The sequence below is a fragment of the Sipha flava genome, unplaced genomic scaffold, assembly GCF_003268045.1.
Source record: "Sipha flava isolate LNK unplaced genomic scaffold, YSA_version1 45_pilon_pilon, whole genome shotgun sequence".
Lineage (NCBI taxonomy): Eukaryota > Metazoa > Arthropoda > Insecta > Hemiptera > Aphididae > Sipha > Sipha flava.
In genome coordinates this window covers 750449-770784 of record NW_020273227.1, presented here as the reverse complement: position 1 = coordinate 770784, position 20336 = coordinate 750449, and the positions used below count along the sequence as shown (strand labels likewise).

General features: G+C 30.3%; 1 protein-coding gene across 1 annotated transcript in view; it reads left to right on the top strand.

The window, feature by feature from the left end:
- The window catches only part of LOC112689594 (protein tincar), a 48426-nt gene extending 28684 nt beyond the window's left edge, over window positions 1–19742 (top strand). Inside the window, exons 2-10 of the mRNA XM_025563375.1 lie at window positions 2261–2434; window positions 10174–10491; window positions 13090–13236; window positions 14138–14331; window positions 14444–15050; window positions 15132–15291; window positions 15996–16134; window positions 16783–16929; window positions 18554–19742. Coding sequence (XP_025419160.1) covers window positions 2299–2434; window positions 10174–10491; window positions 13090–13236; window positions 14138–14331; window positions 14444–15050; window positions 15132–15291; window positions 15996–16134; window positions 16783–16929; window positions 18554–19372 — 2667 coding nt within the window. The 5' untranslated portion in view covers window positions 2261–2298 and the 3' untranslated portion in view covers window positions 19373–19742. The remainder of the gene's footprint in view (window positions 1–2260; window positions 2435–10173; window positions 10492–13089; window positions 13237–14137; window positions 14332–14443; window positions 15051–15131; window positions 15292–15995; window positions 16135–16782; window positions 16930–18553) is intronic.
- Window positions 19743–20336: the final 594 nt, after the last annotated feature.

Genomic DNA, 20336 nt, shown 5'->3' with positions numbered 1-20336 from the left:
TTAAACAATTAAAATATAACAGTTCTTGTTACAAAAAAAAAAAAAAAAAACAAAATATAAAATCTCAACTTAGTATAATATATTAAAAAAAAATCCCAAGTCTACCAGAGCCATAATATTATAATTATAATTGTGGTACGCGCGTAACACTCATTGTCGAGTACCGTTATAAGTGTATAATACCACATAGAAGTTCACGTGAAACGTATGCATTTAGCTGTTATATATTACGTTTATCGTACTCAATGATTTAAGTCATATTATTCGCACACTACGAGAAATACACATGTGATAACGTAAATATTTTGTTCTTACCGTTGTGGCATAAAATGGCTGTAGAAAGCCATGAATAAGTTCAAAGTCTTCGGTTATTCGAAATTATTTGTGTTTCAATATTGTAATAAAATACTACAGGGTTATTGTATTACAACAATAATTATATTAACACCCGGAATAAATGATGCGTGTATATAAAACATGCGTATAGAAATACGATCTGCGCCGTGCTTCAAACCGGATGTTTTTTTATCGGTATATGCGTTTCACATTAACTGACAATACGAGTTTGAACTTGTACAACAGTACAGAAAAAATAGTTTTCGACCAAAATAAAATTTTCCCTTTCCGGTCATTTTGTAAGGTCCATTTTTGGTCACCAATTTAAACTTTAAAAACCTAGAACATTATTTTTTTTATTGTTTTTTTTTAATAGATAATTATTGAAATTTTTCCAATAAACTTAATAAAAATGTATTAATATCTTAAATGATATCTAAGAACTTAAAATTAACCAGCTCTAAATACCGAAGATTACTATACAAATTAAATTATTTATGAAAAATCGAACATCAATATGTTGTCAATCAGTAAAAGATTTTTTAACATTTTATTTTATATGAAAATAACAGTGATAATGATTAATAATTCGCAAATATAAACCTTAAATAATATGATACTGAAAAATATGATTATGTATATTACATGATTTTATTAAAAATAACAATTTTATACAATAACATTTTATTCTCATCTAATACTCTTCATTCAACGATCATCATGTAAAAGATACGCTGTTATTTTTATTTAAAAAAAATATGTATATATATATTCTTAATTTTAAAAGCTAAAATTAATAGCTAAAATGGTGTACGAAAGTGGTCATTACTCAATGGCTGAAAGGCTTCTCTCTAACCAACAGAATATAACCGCCTTGTCTTTTAATTAAATTTCGAGTATTTAAAAATTATCATCATTGCTGCCGAAAATGGCTAGTATCTAAAATCCAACTAGAGGAAGATTCGTGGTGTCTTCACAGAAAATAATATTAAAAAAAAACGGTATTATGTATTTTTTTCGATTACTATTCGGTCGCGTCGGTCGAACGAGCATCTTTTCGGAAATACTAAACTGGTGCATCGGACGTATCCGGTATGTATATAATATATGCACTTTGAAGGGCAATCACCCTGAAAAAAAAAAAATTATCCATCGTGCTCAGAGACGGAATAAAATTAAATTATATAATGGGGAAGGGAAAATAGAGAGAAAAAAGCGAAATTAAATATTATTTCTATTAAGGCAAGCCGTGCGCCTGTGTAATCGACACAATTAATTTCCCGTACCACACAGCACGTGTGTGCCACGGCGATATGGGTAAATTATACACATAGGAGAGGTATTATAAATGTGATAATATTGTACGTTTACGTTCTGGTGGAATAACGGGGTGTGATATATTAGAATTACTCGTGCGGTGACATTCGTACGTAGTGCAGCGTAACATCGCATATTCGGTAGAGTGTATTATTTTTATTATTATTATTATTTTTATTAATAATATTATGATATTAGTCGATGGGGTATTACTATACAGCAAAAACAGTGCTCGAATTATTTTCAGCACTTTCAAAGTCCAAATTATGTTGAATCACCAATTGTAGCAATAAGATCATAAAAATATTGAAAAAAAAACACGATCCTAATTTTCTTGACAATTATCATCAAAATGCAAATTAACACTATATCACGGAATTTCTTTTTAGCACTTGAACATGTGGACTATTAATGGTATTATGTAATGTAAATTATGTTTTCAATAAAAAAAATCTTGTACATTTTTTTGTTTCCCCCCATTTTTCCAGAAGACCCTGTATAATAGACTTGTCATATTGCTTGTCATCACACGGAAGATGAATTCATAGTGGTGTTTTTCCCATCTCAATATAAACAAAGTGTTGACATATTTTTTTCCTTTCCGCAGGACAAAAGCGCACGAGAGATGATTACGCATCGGACGTGATGGCTGAAAACGTCAACTATGCAGGCGGTAAAGGACATTTCTGTCAGCTCAACAGTTTGTGGTCCGTATGGTACGGACTGTTAGCTACCGTGCTGAACGTCTATTCCGTTCTGTTGGCCACTAGAAGACTATCTGGTATGACCATAATATATATTTAATATAACAAATCGATGACGTTCGAATCGTAAATAATGCTTCGCCGGATTTTCCTTATCCCACAGGGAACACACGTGCAAAATAGTTTATATGGTTTCATTAAACTGTATTTTATTTGCAATAATATCGGACACATATACATATAAGCCTTGAAAAAAATATACCACTCAAGGTTTTTCGTACTTACCAGTAAGAGTATAGCTTTGTCGCATTGGTAATTTAAAATAATAATAATAATATATAATACATAAAGTAATAAAAAAAACAACAATAAATATTAACAATAAATCAATTTTGGTATCCTAAAAATTTGTAATTTTTTTCTTTTTCGATTATGAAATGGAATATCTAGAATAAAAAAATGTATTCAAATTAAATTCATAAACAAAATCTAAGTACTGATTTCCTAAAATCTTATAGGCACTTAAAGTTTAAAAAATCAATATCAATATGAAATTTTATTTTTTTCAAATTAATCACAGAAAATATTATATATTCTTATCACAATTATGCCTCTCATTTATGTTAATGTTATTTTAAAAGCTTCGAATATTTTTTCTAATTTAAACGGTTATAATACCTATTTCTTTTTTTTTTTTTATTAAAATCTGCCGGTAAACGATTGATGGGAACGTTTTAAATTTTTTCGTACGATTTATATATATATATATATATGTATGCAGTGTTGGAAAATTCGTAATTTGATTAATGATTAAAGATTATGATTTAAATTTTTAGATGTTATATAAATTAATGTCATCAATAATCACAATAACAAATTATTTTAAATGATTAAGTCATAATGTAATCGTAGTATGGATTACGATTACAAAATATGTTAATTTGTAATCATGAATAATTTTCAATGATTAATGATTAATGATATTTCAATAACGATTTTAGACTGAAAACAACTATATTTTGAGATAAAAATGTAAAAAAGATGCAGTTTATTGATCATTGTAGCACACTTTATATGTATTATACTTATTGATTATATGTAGAATATTGTAAAAAATGAATAAATAAGGGATGAATTTAACAATGATTCTAATGTAAGCAATATTTATATACTATAGAAAAAAATGACAATTAACAATACAAAAACATATTTTTTTTAGGAAAAATAATTTTTTAATAATAAACTAAATGTAAACATAGAAATTGTAATAAATTTAGTTCATAAGAATAATAATATAATAATAGTATACATATATAATAATAATATAATAATATCAATAATAAATAATGTAAAAATCATAACATTTTTATAAAATATTTACTATTAATGCAACACATTTTTCAAATAGTTGATCAGATAATTTATGAATTCTTGGTTGATTTATCATTGTTGCAAATGAAAAAAGTCTTTCCACAGGTACTGACGATGGAAGTAGAGTATTGTATCGAATAAAAACTTATTTAATAATAGAATACTTTTCTAGATTATTGAAATTATTTTCTTCATCGGACCAAAAATTTAGAACTTCTGATTTTGCTATACCAGTTGATGCCGAAGTAAAACAAATCGTCTGTTTGATTTATGGGTGTTTTCTCATAAAAATAGGTGGTGGTGAGTTTTGTGTACTTATCACGTCATCTGCTGCTTTTTTGAAAATATGAATGAGCTTGATCACGATTTTTTGTTTTTACACTTATCAACTAACGTTTTTTAAAACGCGGATATGAGAATGTTGTTAACGAAGCATTAAGAGATTCAGGAGAAGAAAAATCAAAATAATTTTCAATATCTTTTCTCAATACTTTGTAAGAATGCGTCGATTATAGATTTTCTTTATACCCAGATACGTTCTGGTTTTGTTAAAGCTTCAATTTTTCTTCTTAAAATATGGGGTTTCTACAAATCTCAAAGGAACCATTGAAAATAAAATGTTCAGAATTTACTTTTAAAGTCTTCTTGTGTTGTTTTAATTTCTAATGGTTTAACAAAAGTTTTAATTTTTTTATTTGGTGATCTAATTAATCTCAAATTATTTTTATATTCTTCTGCTGCATCAAGGCCATAACGACGTATTATATGTATAACAAAATTAGAAGACAAATTTCTATAACCTTTCAGTTCTACTATTTTTGGCTCATATTTTACATATTGAACCACCCTTATACTTTCAGATATACATGATTTTTCAAGTAAAAATGTAAAAAAATTACCATCAATTGATCGTCGAAGTGGTGGTTATATGGTGAATCTAGAGATGATGAATTTCTATTGTTTTCTGATACAGGATTTGCTTCGTTGTCATTCATTGTAATATAATAAGTAGAACGTAGGTATACCGTATACGAATCAGAATGCAACGAAAAACAACAAAATGCAACTGTTTACAGATTACAAAAATGTAATCATGATTACTGATTACATTAAAAAATGATTAAATAATTAATAACTAATATAGTCAACTAATCGTAATCGATTACATAAATTAATCGATTACGCTTAACACTGCATGTAGGTATACAATATAGAAAATGGAGATGTTTCTAAACCATAACATATATCTTTGAATCATACCACGGGTGATGTTTTATATCCTTTTATATATTCAAGAATATTTCTGGTAATATATTTTATATATATAAATGTAATACGCGTCTGGATATATTATATTTTCATTGTAAATGAAATAAAGCAAGGGGAAAGTGATTCATTAATATTTCTTTATACTATCGTTTTCTTTTATCGTTTTATAATTTTCCAGCTATAAAAAATGATTTCAACAAAACAATTTGTTTTGATTATCCAACTGTTGAATGCGAATAAACAGTGCATTTTGGATTTGTTTGCTCTTAAACAGTGTCGATTGACGATGATGTCTGCGCGCAATTTGCGCACATATATACTATACATAATATGCCAGATAAAAAATTAAATAAGATTAATTTTGACGTAACCATAATATATTTTATACTTGTACGTGACGGGCATAATATATAATATGAAGGCTAAGGGGTGATAATACGAAAGTTATGAATAAAAAATTAAACAATTTTTTTATTTCAACGGTGTAATGATGGCGGAGAAAAACAAGGGTGCCGGGAAATATGAATTTGACCAATAGAAAGTGATTTTGGGAAGAATTGCCTGAGAAGTATTGTGCATTAAATGTAAACATCGCAAATACGTATATATATAAAGAAAGGAAAGCTTTGAAACCAAAACAATTGAAACAATGAAAATGTCGGTGGAAATAAGTAGTAGTGATCCGCAGTGAGAAAAATAAAGGGTTTGAATATTTTAAGTGTAATTTATATTTATCTGACAAAGATTAAGATATTATTGGTTAAACGGGATTGACGCGAGTCGGCTATCCATTCTCGCTGCTAATCAGGGTTACAGTGGTGCACTGTATAATACGACCGATGTCTGTTCCAAGATTCTCGAACCAGTATTAAACCCAAACGCCGCACTTGACTTGTCCGTAATTCTGTTTGAGACGTGTCGTTTATCGTCGTGCACAAGTTTATTTTCGGCGTGTTTTTGTTGTCGTCGTCCGTAATCGAGAATTAATACACGGTAAAGTGTTCCGAGAAAATCCATTAATAACCGAAGCATCATTTGTTCTAGCATTTCATTTGAATCCTCAAGGCTTTTGCAAAAAAAAAAAAAAAACTCATTTACCTACTGCAGTACATTTCTTATTTTATTATCAGCCTCGGCGTCGTTTACTTTCGCACAATAGGTAAGCGTTGTATATGACTCAAGTCCAATAGATTGTTGTATATTATAAATCCATTTAAATTGTACGAGCCTTGTCGGATTAATTTCAGAAAGTTATTTACAAAACCGATTGCTGAACATGAAACTTAATACTTTACTATTTCAAATAATGGCATGTATACATACACACCGCATACTTTGCGGAGCAGTATCTATTATTATTTACAAACAAAAAAAAATATTATTTACACTTGTTAACTTGAAATAGGATATTATTATTATTTTTAATGCAATATATAATCTGTTCAAGTTATGAAACATTATTATGGTTGATCTGTACAAGCAATTATTGTACTTATATTTTATTAGATATTCAAACTAAAATGTCTATCTATACTTTACCAATAAATATGTGTAATAAAAATCACAATAATATTGTTATTGTATTTCCATACATTAGTTGAGTTCATATTTTTAAAAAACGCTACGTAATTAATTAGTTTATTGAAACGGTATATTGAATGATTATATATTCATTGAAATCTTTAAAATGTTTTTGAAAATGTATATATTTATAATTTCATTATTTTTTATTTGAGTTTGTTTGATATATTTATATTATATATATTACATATTATATATAAAACTTAAAATATGTACCAAAATTATTTCAAATTATTCAACATTTATTAAGAATTATTGACGGATAAGTTATTTCACAAGAACTTATACAACTGAAAACATTATTTGATTACAATTTTAAAATGTAGTGACTTTGCTGGTTTTATTGTATTTATTTATTTATTTATTAATTTTTTTCTTGAGGAGGTATGAACTATGCACAATATATATGTGATAATGAATATAAATATTATATTATATATGATGTGAATCATAGTGGTCAAAACCATAATTAATTTAAAATAAGAACAGTTTCCATACACACAATTTGTGTTCTATAAGTTTATTATGATTTTAAAGGTAAGAACGAAAACATATAATATACATAGAAATAAATTAAAAAAATATTTTATATATAAACAAGTAGATAAATGCTTAGCTTGGAGTATTATTATATTTGTAAAGTATGATCAGTTTCGAATTAAAAATTTATCGTTAGGTAAAAATGTGTATTGTACAAAGTCAATAAAATCGTAACATTTAGTTTTTGATTCCTAAAATCAAGAGAAATTTAACAATTTTTAAATTAATATTAATTGAAATATATGAACAAAATAATAATAATAATAATAATAACAATATCAAGTTTATTCAAGATGGCAAATCAACATTGAATTTATTAAAACCATATGAGAAAAATTATGAACTTACAAAATACAAGGAATAAATTCTTTCGATAAAATCAAATTTATGTTGCATATAAATCAACAGCAATTATTGTTGTTAATAAAAATTTTATATACGATAAATATTAAATAAAACGTAAATAAATAGTAAGCAGAGCTGATCAACGGACGAGTATTGTATTTCAATCATAATAGAATACTGAAGTATTACATCAAAGAAAGTTCATTACAAATAATATAAATTATCTTCTTTTTGAGAACCTCTTTTTTCAAATGCTTAACTGATTAAATTGATTACCTCCGAATTGTCATTTCTTTTGGTTAATTAGAGTTTAACCAGAAGGGTTTGTTTTTATACAAGGTTAATTTCCAAACTACCGTGGTACTGTGGTGACATATTTTCATTGTACTTAATACACTTCGTCTGATATTTTTCAGAAACTTATTTTATTTTTTAATAAACATAGATAGATTACATTGAATTCTACCATCAATATAAGATTTAATTAGTAATGATGAAATACCATTCACCATATACGTTTGTTTAATTTTGTTATGGGCGAATTAATAATAATAATTGAATCTCTACAGTTAATTAACTTTCAAATAAAATTAAAACCAGATTTCTCATTTAATTATATCTTATCGTTGAATCCCTTGATTCAATTATAATTCAATTGGCTTTTAAAACCATTTAACTTTAAAAGTTTAAATGCTCAAACATTGATTGTAGTAGTACCCAACATTTTTATAAAATCTTTTATTTTGGAATCAAATTAAAAACACAAACATTAATACGAAAAATATATTCCAATATATTTTAGGTACCTAATTATATAGGTAATTTTAAAGACATAAATAAATGTATTTTAGCTGACTCCGAATAAATTATTAATATTATTTTTAGCATACCTATATGGTTTTGTTGGTATTAATATGTTTTTATTTAATTTATGCAGTATAAGTTAAATTTTAATGAAACTTTGATATAATATTTGTTTATACTGTTCAAGTACAAATAAGCTTGTAGCGTAATTACGACTAGTGTTAAAATGGCTTATAAAATATAGATGCTAAGTAATTGTTTTCTTTTTCTTTTTTCTTTTTTTTTTTTTTTGCGAGAAAAATCAAAAATGATATGTTCATTCTCGTTCCAAACATATTTGTTCGGAAATTCATCATATCTTTATAAATATTTTAAGGTGATTATTTTTGTACATAGTTTAAAAAAAACTGTATGGATTGCGTCTATTTATTCCATATAAATATATGTATGTTGTTTTATTTTATAATTTACAGTGCATGAACTATATTATATTACATTGTTTAATAACAGAATATTTTATTAATAAATCAATTTAAGCACAGTATTCATAAAATCAATAATGAACAATGACGAGGTCATTTTTATTTCATACCTCCTACTAAGACGAAAAATAAAAAAAAACAATTATCTTTTTCCATATTATGTCCTGTTGTTTGAACAGTACATGAAAAATATAATATCAGATTACAGATAACTATTCTTAAATACGATGCAGTATGTTTTATGAGTAAGAACAATCGTGATATACGCAAGAATGATAGTATATACTGTATATTAATATATATATATATATTGCATTTAGGACGATGTAATAAGTTTTTGATTTGACAATTTAATATAATCGGATACTGTAGCGAGCGAGGAGAGCGCCTTTGAAACAAATGATTATATTGTCTGATATATAGCAAAAATAATACTCTAGTACTGAGTAATAATATGTTTTCTGCAAGATTGTTTTATACTTATAGATATATTAGACTTACACAGTATACAAATACAGTTTATTAACATTAATTTACCAAGAAAACCCATGTGTTTTTTTTTAAATTATTCAACATTTATAGTTATCCTCATAATTATTGTCTGTACCTATTCTATAAAATTTCTATAACAAAATCACGACACAAATTGATAACACTTTCATAAAATTATGTTTTGAAAAATTTACTTAAGAACCCATAAAAAATACAAAAATTCATATACGCATATTGAATATTAATGATTGAAAATTATGATTATTAGTGAATATTGTTTTGAATAAAAGAAAGCCCTTGAAACAGACATTTTGAAAATTCCGGTACATTTATATATCATTGTTTGAAATCTAAAATTTAATGAAAAGCATACCTGTAAATAAACCGAATAATCACTTTACTTGGAAAAGTTTATATGAAAGTTTTCGAAACTAATATGTTGTAAAGCATATGAAGACATTCTTGTTAAGTTTACGATGTAATACTTATTATTATAGACCACTCTAATCCTTCACCAGTGCTCAGTCCACATAAAATTATATTATTTATGAAAAAAAACTTAATTCTCAGATGTATAATATACAGATATCCATTATAGTCTTAAAAATTGCTTGGAAAACATTTAAATACAACAAAATTAAATGCATTCATATTCTGCATTATAAGTAATGAAATCAAGAAAAGTATTTTCAAAATATTACAGAAATTATAAAAAATCGTTGAAATTTCACTAAAAAATAAATAAATCGCCAAATTTGTAATTTATTGCAATAAAAAAAAAAATCTTATTTACGTTAACAATCAAACGAAACACACTTAGGTAATGCATTTGTAGGTATAAATAGCCTAGGAATTCAAGAATCTACAAAAATCGATTTAATACAATGACTTCACTACCTTATTCACCATCGTCGGGCTATTATCTTTTTCAGAATACTTAGAAGTAGTATGGCCGCCGAAGAGCGTACTGCCGCCCCGATACGAAGTGCACTGTTTCGTGGCCACCATCGGAATGGCCGCGATCCTTGTGCCGTTGGTAGCATTTACCGCGGCCTTCCGCACAGGAAACATGGCCAACGACTCGGACAAGCTGGGCAACCTGTTGGATGTCCGCCGTCGTCGGCTGTCATCGTGCTGGACGCACGGTCCGCCGTCTTCGTCCACGCTGCACTCGTTCACCGCACTAGCCCTGCTTGTCGTCAAGCTCATGATCGAAGCTAGACTTGTGCAAGTCGGTCTCATGTCCACAGGTAAGCATTATGACACGGGGTACTCTACAATTCTCCTGTGTACTAATAATGTCCTACCTATTCCTAGATTACCTATTCTTTCCTTCCCCTGTTCAACAGAGATAAGCTTAGTAGCATCGCTTCGGTTATAATTATCATTTTATTATTTTAATACGCATTCGTACAAGTCGTTTTTAAAACCATGTTAATAATCCTAATGTTTATATGCTAGTATGTATAAACATTTCAAACGCACGTTTTTGCAACATGTTTCGAATTTTTCAAAGCGTACAAGTATTTGGATACTTGGTAATGTGTTTGAAGGCAATAAGTTAATTTTTGATATGAATATCATTTATCGATGGATTCATAATATTATTTGATTGTATGTTCTTTTTTTTAAAATAATAAACCGCTCCGTTAGCACATATACACCAACAATATATCATCAACGTTGATGTTATTTAAGATATGATTGTATTTAGTAGAGGAACTTATCAGTGATACAGGGGAGGGAGATTTTGGTTCCCTAAATGTCTTCTATTAGTATCTTTATTCATGCTAACATACTGTCTAATACGTTACTCTAGATGTTACACTCGTTATTGTCGTTGATGGCGTAAATTTCTGGCATGCAGTTATTTCATTCATTTTTACTATATTTTTTTATTTATATTTTATGAATTTACTAAAAAAAAAACCCAAATTATTCTTAAGGAAATGGTTAATTTTACTCTTCTTTGTTGTGTGTTAAATTCACGAGTCAATGTATCTTTTTAAGGGTATGGCCATTTTCGACCAAAAACGTACCCTTCGCTTTTTGGCCGATTCCCTTTTCGACCAAAACAAAAATGTATATAATAAATTTAAAATAATGAAATAATGATGTACAATTTTTGTCAATAATTATTAAGATATTAATATAAAAGATAATGATATTTTGTATCTAGTGTTTATCTCTTGTCGTAGTGAAAATTGTTTGCATTTTTTTTTTAAAAAAATCGGAACTTTAATTTTAAAAATGTTAGGACTTCGCTTGTTACGCCTACCGGCTCCACTCACAAACTCAAGTGCCACTGCGTGGCACTTTTCGGAGGAATGGGGCTTCGCCCTAGGGGGAATTATAGTTCAAGCCTAACCTAGTTTTTGTATAAACCTTGATACTGTTGCAAATGGGATTATGCTCTGTATGTGAACCTAAAACCTCGCTACGTGATTAAAACCCCGTCGTCATTAATATAATATAGTAGTTTCCATCATAATGAAACATTGTATATCGTTATTTTATTATTTTAAATTTATTAAATGAATTTTTGTTTTAGTCGAAAAGGGAATTCGCCTATTTTAAATTTCATCAAAAAATGAATCGGCCGAAAGGGGAAGGGTACGATTTTGGTCGAAAAGTGAATCAGCCGAAAAGGGAAGGGTATGGTCTTGGTCGAAAACGAACACACCTTCTTGCATAGCGTAGATACTCTTTCTTTTTTTTTTTTTTTAAATGTTGGTAAATATTAAGTAAAAATTCAAAAATAAATACATACATAGACTCTACATACACCCAACCAGATAATGATCTCTCATAGAATATTCATACTCCTATATAGTGTAAGGTCACCTATAGACTATATACAGTGTATATAAATAGTATACACTCATAACTCTATTGTGTAAATAAGCTAAAAGAGTATTAACCCATAATAGTAACGTTAATAATAATTGTCGATTTCGGATAATGAATATTAACGTTTACTGTAGAGCCATATATTAAATATACTTTTGGTTTAATATTTTTGATCACTACAAACTGATGACATGAATTAGTTATTACATCTATAATTAGTCGTATTTGTTGGTTATTTGTGATCAATTCATTTTACAGAGTAAGAAATATGTTCATACAAATAATTTTGGATATTGTAGATCAGTACTAAGTAATTTATTATATTTATATTTATGTAATATGATAACATGATGCTAATAATAATTATTTGTTAATTTTATTGCAACTTAGGCATGTAACTTCACTGCTCGTAGACCAATATATTTTTTATATACTATTTTTGTATTAAAATATGTTTCGTACTACGTGATTGATAATTACATAGTATTTATTAAAGTTACATTATAGAAAAAAACCAATTAAAAATTAGTAAAATTAATTTTAAATTATCAAATTTATAAGCGAGCATGTATATACACTTTTAATAAAGAAACAATACGTTATAAACTAAATATACAAATTTATTTTTAGATAATTTATAATTTCTTATAGTATCATAAATACAAGTTCACAGAATGTCATAAAAATTAAGGTTTTAACGTTTGATTCAGATCGAATAATTAGCTGCTCTACGAGTTAATTTAAAGCAATTAACATTTAAACTATTATTACAATGTTATCCTATTACTGCCATCCTCAAAAAATATTTTTAACTTTAAAACAAATTTTAGCATGTTTGCTTTTAAACCTTTGATATTTCTCATATAGCATTATCAATTTCTTATTAATAATGACGTTTACGTTTTTACAAATTTCTTTATGCATGATTGTCTTTTGAAAAACTCCGTTAAGCATTAAACAATGAGTAATCTAACTAACGATTTTCGCACGCGTTTTAGATAATATTTGGAAAACCGACTTGGATTTTCTGGTTATTAGTGGACATCAGTCAGGTTCATCCAACTCAACCCTGAAATTGCACATCGAACCTAAAACACAGTCGGTTCTTGTTCCTCAGTCATCATCGCCATCAACCAATAGATCCTGTAAGTAATTTATCTTATTTCATTATTTTTTCAATACAAAGAAAATGTTGTAATTCTTTAAACAAAACGAAAAATTTTCAAATTTATTACAAACTAATAACTTTTTCAATCATTTAATAATAATTAATTGTGATGTTGTTATAAAATGTTATAATTTTGTGATAATTTAGCTTTAGTTTTTAATGTAAATGAAATATTTACCGCAAAAAATAATAATTTCGTTGTGGCATATTATTTAGAATATATACAATTGTATTTTCAACTTTTTAAATATATTTATACTATAACTGTAAGATTACAGTCATAATAATAGTAAAATAAATACTAAATAAGATCTAAATCAATTAATATATAAAACCTTTTGTAAAACGTATTAAAAATTAAATATAAACTGTCTAGAAAATGTAAAAGAATACATTTGCCGTCGGGATCAGATATATTAACATCGAACAATTAAATATTAAGATTGGCAGACCAACCTACGTGTTAGTTAAGTACATAGAATTATTCTTTAATTAAATTAAATTTGTTTTTTTTACTCTGCCTTTATGCTGATATGTGTGAATTATACTGTATACGGTTTTAGTTTCCAAACTTCCACTGTTTGTCTAAATATTAATGCTATCAAGTTTTTTTTTTGTCATAAACTTTTTTACTGCAACAAGATTATTTAATAAAATTTAAATAAATATGTATTGTTAACACTTATTGATAAATCTTGAGTTGAATAAAAACCGTTGTATCATAATATTTTTTTTGTATCAATCAATATCGGTGTTAATTATACTAAACAATTACACACACTCGGAACTTATGGAACCACGATCACATTCAATATTGTCAAAAAAATGATAAATCAAATTTCCATTATTGATTATTATATGTTTAAAATAATTTACAGATGGTGCGGATACAGATGGTACAATGTCCATTGAATTTTTAAACTACGCCATGGCTCTGTTCATTTATTGCGGTCGTTACGCATCCGTATTCTGGGAAACCAATAAGTGTTTCGCCACACTCTTTTCTGTCCAGCTATTTGCCAACGCCATACAGTGCTTATCCCTATATCTTTTCACATGTGTTCTGTACAAGGTAACATTTTATATTACACTCTTCTCTACAGCAAATTCACGTTTTACCGTTGAAATGTGTATGCGTGCGTGCATGTGTGTGTGTGTGTGTGTGTGTGTGTGTGTGTGTATAGATGCAAGTATTGGGCGTCAGCAAAATGGTGAAGGAGTTGCCGGCCGGGACTAACACTTATCATCTAGTGTTGGACTATTTAGATACCGCGGTCTTATTTACCATTACCACGGTCTTGATATTCGTGTCCAACTCGATCATCTACTATTACGGGTATTCGCGTTTCAACACCTTTGTGAAACGTCAGACCGGTGGTCATAAGACGATCACCGATGCCTACTCTAGTCTGATGCCGTACTGCGCCAGCGTTTTGACGTTACTCGCCGTCATAGCATCCGAAAGCCCCTTGTTGTACAATGCGATCGTTGTTTTCCGATCGTCCTTAAACGGTGTGGTCTTGGTGTGCTTGTTGAACTCCACCGCGCACGTGTTCGTGTGGATAGCCATGTGGTCCGTGTTGACTTTAAAGCCTTGCTGGAAGTTCAACCTTCACCTGTTCCTAGAATACGACTCGTTGGGTATGTCCGATGACGGCAATGAAGACCAACGAGTTCCCATGCTGGTGGTGGCTCAAGGCGCAACGTACTCGTTGACTGAAAAAACCGCTAAAAGAATCGTGACCTCTGTAGTGGAAAGAGTAGTGACCGATTATACTCGAGTGAATTACAGTGAGAGTCGTTCAACGCATAATTCATCAACAACATGTTCTTTGGATCGTTGGTATAATATGATTATCATTCTTATTTCAGATAAGCACAAGTCAAAACGAACACCTAAAACGATGAGTGACGAACAAATATACTGGCCGCGACCAAAGTCTAGTTCTGGGCGCAGTTGTTTGAGCGAAATGGATGAATCAGACGAACCGTCTGGTTGTTTTAGTTGCAGACGAACTAAAAAGTCCACAAAGTAAGTAACTTTTATGTTAATCACAATAAATATTTGTGGCACGTGACCTATAGTTTTTTCAAGTATAACTTAGAATAGGTCAATGATTTGTAAAACGTTAAGACATTTAGTCTTTCAATACTATTTACCGTAACATATATGATGCATCATATATACAACAGTTTTTTCAAAAGTATATTGTCGTTATTATACATAAAATATTATTCTAACATAATGTCTAATAATAAATATTGTCCAGTGGTAGCCGACTTGTAAGACATATTCATTAGAATTTATCAACTGAGAAATAGTTACACTTATTGTCTAGTCCAATGAAATCTGAGTCATTCTGACTGCGCCTACGTCTGATATTAATTTCAATGTGATTCAACAATGAATATGACATTCGAGAAAACAATGTATCATGAAAAAACTTAACGAAGAGTTGTAATTATAATTTTTGTAGTTTGATAGTGTTGCTCAGTAAATAAAAAAAAAAAAAAAAAAAAAAAACGAAACGAAAAAGAAGTGTTTATCTCATAAGTTATAGTCATCCCAAATTACTCCCACCCACTGGTGAATCGATTGTTGGTACAAAATATAATTTAATGTACAGTGTACATACGAGTTGTATTACCACGAATAATGGAACGGACAAATCGAATTCGAAACACAATACGCAATCATGTAGGTATGATTATAAAGTAATGATTTTTTTCCCACAGAGGCATTCCTATGCAAAAAGTTGACCGGAGGGGAGTAAGCCCCGAGGACGATGGAGATTATGCGAAACTGCGTGAATTGCCAATGGTCACCAGAGCGGCAAACGACCACAGCGATGACAACACGTCTGAGGACACGAAGGCAAGTGCAATTAATTTAATTTTCTCGTAATGTGAATGGTATTGTAGTATTTTAAAAATGCGGATGGGATCAGTTTACGTCTTGAATAGAAGTGAGCTTTAAAACGTGAACAAGAATTTAGTCTCAGATTAGTAGATAAGAATTATGTGATATAAAAATAAGTGTCATACTTACCATTTTATTATGTTTTAAATATCAAAAAATTGTCATGAATTATTAAATTAATTATAGGCTAAAAATAAATAATAGCATAACATCAAATTCGCTATGGTATTTAAAAAGAAACGAAGGAATTAAAAAAATGTGTTGTTGAACAAATCTTACATGCGATTTTTTTTTTATAACGTTACATTTTGATTAGATAATTCGAAATGAATTATAAGAAGATTCCTTCTTAAAAAAATGATGTATAATATTTAAAATTTGCAAAAAAGGATTGATAAGGCTAATCGCAAAAAAAATCATCTGTGTGTTGTTCAAAAGTTCAATACATTCCGCTATAAAAATAAATTATGGTATCTTAGTCGACCGATATTAATTAGTGGCATATTTAGTGATGTTTTTTTTTTTTTAATACTTTTTTAAACCCCCTACACACGTATATCAAAGGAGACATAAATAATGTATTTGATGGTTTTTGTTGTGCAGCTATTGGAAACGGTCCGAGAAGGCGTGATAACGTATGCGAGTGCCAATACAAGAGAACTGTTTTACTCACCAGCCACACCACCACCTCCACCACCACCCGTGGAAGACATTAGTTCAGCTGCAGAATTCCATAAGAGCAAAAATCAAGTAAATATTACACGTAGACTATCTCATGAGAGATCACAAAAAGTGATACGATTTTAATTGTTCATGTTTTTATCGTATCTCTGCTAAAAAATGATTCGTTGGCTATCAGTTAAAAAGCCAATTTGCTAAAAGCAATTTTTTTCCAACATTTTTGATTTGGTCTGAGAAAACACGAAATTTAAGTTCCCTCGTAAACTTTATGCTAACTATTGTACTATCTCTGAGTTAAACTATATTTAATTAAATATAAATTTATTGAAATCATACATTTTTAAAGATAATCATTTTATCTAGTAAAAATTTGGATCCAACATTTTATTCATTTTAATATTTAAAACATTATCAGACATTTTTCTTTCTCAATCATTCATAACAAGTACATTTTTACCGGCAATGTTATATTAAAATTATTTATATGTGTATAGTTGCTATACATTCTGTAGTTTTATCACGTTTTCAGTTATTATAGCGTATTCAGGATATGTTTGCCCTCTATTACTTCGGCGGCAACCGTAATGAAATCAACACTATCTAATATTAATTTATAGTTGTTTAACAAATATTGATTGAAATAACATTATAACCATGTTAATTTCCTTTGAATTCCACAAAATTAGGGGAATCCAAATTTGTTTAGTTAAATCTGTACTGCGTTAAAATGTTACTTTATAAAGGGTTGTAAGGCCCGTGGTAAATTTCACGTTAAACAGATTGAAAAAACTAAATATTTTTCAAAATAAAAGGGTAGTTTTGCTTGAAAAAATGGGCTCCTTCGGGTGTAATAAAATTATTTTCATAAACATTCATTATATAGTTTTTATTTCTCTCCCTGGTTCCTATAATAATATCGTTATAAAATTGCTTTTTCATTTACAAATCCAGAAAAATAATTAAGCCATCATTTTACACGTCGTCAAAGCTTACTTTTAATTAAACGTGTTTAACGTGTTATAAGGAGCGTTAGAAATTAAATTCATTATTTTATCAATGCATACTGCCCGTAGTTCATTTAAATACAGATGATTCTATGAAAAGTTGTTAAAAGTTTTGCATTGGTGTTGCATACTATGTTTGGCCACGTAGTTGTATTTGAACTCGCACTTGGGCGAACAGATAAATTCCTTATAAACATTCCGCTGACTACTTGCAAATAAAACAACGAAGTTAATTTTTGTAAAAGCGTTTCAAAACTTTCAGTGGCGGATACAAGCATCCCCCAACTCTTCCGTGTATACCCACACTTCTACTGTGCGAATGCCACTGTTAGCCCGCTACTATCGCGTAAGCCGAAAGTTTGTCATTTAATTAAATGCAATGCGCTTCTGCGGCGACAAGGTGACAATACGAAGAAACTAAAAAGAAAAAAATTAAAGAATACATTTTGTAGCGAAGAAAAAGTTCAAATCCACGAGTGAACGTGGACATGGGAGACCAGCGGTTCACACCCTAACCGAAAATCTGAAAGTAGTAATTTTACAAAACCTATCGGTAACACAAAGTTTACAAACATAAAACCGTTTATACGGATATAATATACACCACGAAATCGCCCCCCCCCCCCCCCCCCGATCGCTAACAGATTTTTGTAATTGCTGACGGTTTTGCCGTACGTGTTCGGTTACAGGTATGTAAGCAACAAGACCCGTATCACGGTGTATACAGGGCGACTGGGTTGACGACGATGATGACGGGCAGCTCGGCGCTCAATGGCGGCGGTTCTGCGTCCGTGACGGCCACAGATGACTTTGAGGAGGACGCGGTCAAGTCCGAATCCGAAGCGTCCGTGGCCGGCCATTCGCCGCAGGCCGTATGCAGTGGCCACAGCGAGTCCTCCAGCGGTGTGCACTCGAATAGTAGCCAGGAGACGGCGGCCACGATGCCATTGCCACCGCCGCCGCCACCGCTTCAACTGCCGTCGGCCACGTCCACGCCGTCGCCGACGGACGAGCAAAGACGACGGGCCAGCTATGCGGACCTGTCCGTGGATACGGTGGTGATCCGGCATAAAGGTGGTCCTGGGGCCAAAGCCCGGATGCCGCCGGACCCATGCACGCGACCGACGAACGTGTCGCTGAGCTCGTTCACGGAACCGCGAGGCGCGCGCAACCGGCCCGGCTCGGTGCCGGGCTGGAGGACGATGCCACACAACGTGCAACAGCCACCGACGCCTCCGCAGCACCATCAGCAACAGCACCACCATCAGCAGCAGCTCGTCAACAACAAAGCGCATTATTCGCACCAGTATCAGAACCAGAAGCAGTACCAGCACGACAGCAACGGGTACCAGCAGCACTCGCGGTTGCAGTGGTCGTCGTCGAACGGCGGCACCACGGCAGCCGCGATCGCGGCCGTCCGGTCTCGGAATCACTCGACCATACCAACGCACCACAACGGCGTCAGGTTGTTCCAGCAGCAACAGCAGCAACAGTCGTACAGGCAGTAATGTAAACGACGATCCGTTCTTAAAATCCGCGCACCGACCCGGACGAGAGGTTTAAATTTTTTTATTTTTGTACACTTTTTACGATTGTTTTGTACAACTGCTCGTGGCTCACCCGTTGCGGTGCGTGATCTTCTTGCATTGTTTCTATACCTTCATGGGGAGAAATTATTTCGTTGCCATTCAGTAACCTTTTCCATCCCTTAACGCCACAACCAGCGGACAGCAGTGAGATAATGTGGTGGTGGAAAGGAACTATCTAGTCCGTATGCGATTTCTATGTTTCTGCGAGTATTTATTTGTGTGTGTGTGTGTGTGTTTTACTCGCGATTTACAATTTACTATTATCATTGTTCACTATCACTAATTTATTATATATTTACATATTGTATTGTAATTAGTTATAGTAAACTATTATAATATTATCGTTACGTATATAATAATATACCTGTATAGTACATACGTCCGACCGAGATCTATATATGAATATCATTGTCACATTGAGCTTACCGTCTGTGACTATTAATTAATTTTCTCTTTATTATTATATATATATATATATATTTATTACCCGATAGACTGCATACGTATATGTATATTATATCAATCTAATATAATTTATATTTATATATATATTTATGGTAGAATGAGAGAGAAATAGTTTTGTTTTCGTAAATATTACAATAATGTATTATTTTAGATGCAGTATAAATATAACGACGCCGTCCTATTCCGCCACAAAAATTACACTCATGCCGTGCATGTTCGTATAAACAATAATATTACAGGGAAATGGGATGTTTATTGTTATATGCGAGTTACACAACATTATAAAAATATCCTCCGGGGACTTACAGTTATATCTGTCTATCCTGTATTTTTATTGTTATAATATTGCAAATTGTTCGAATATTTATCACGGATATTATTACTGATGAATTGCAAAATTTCCAATGTAATATGGATT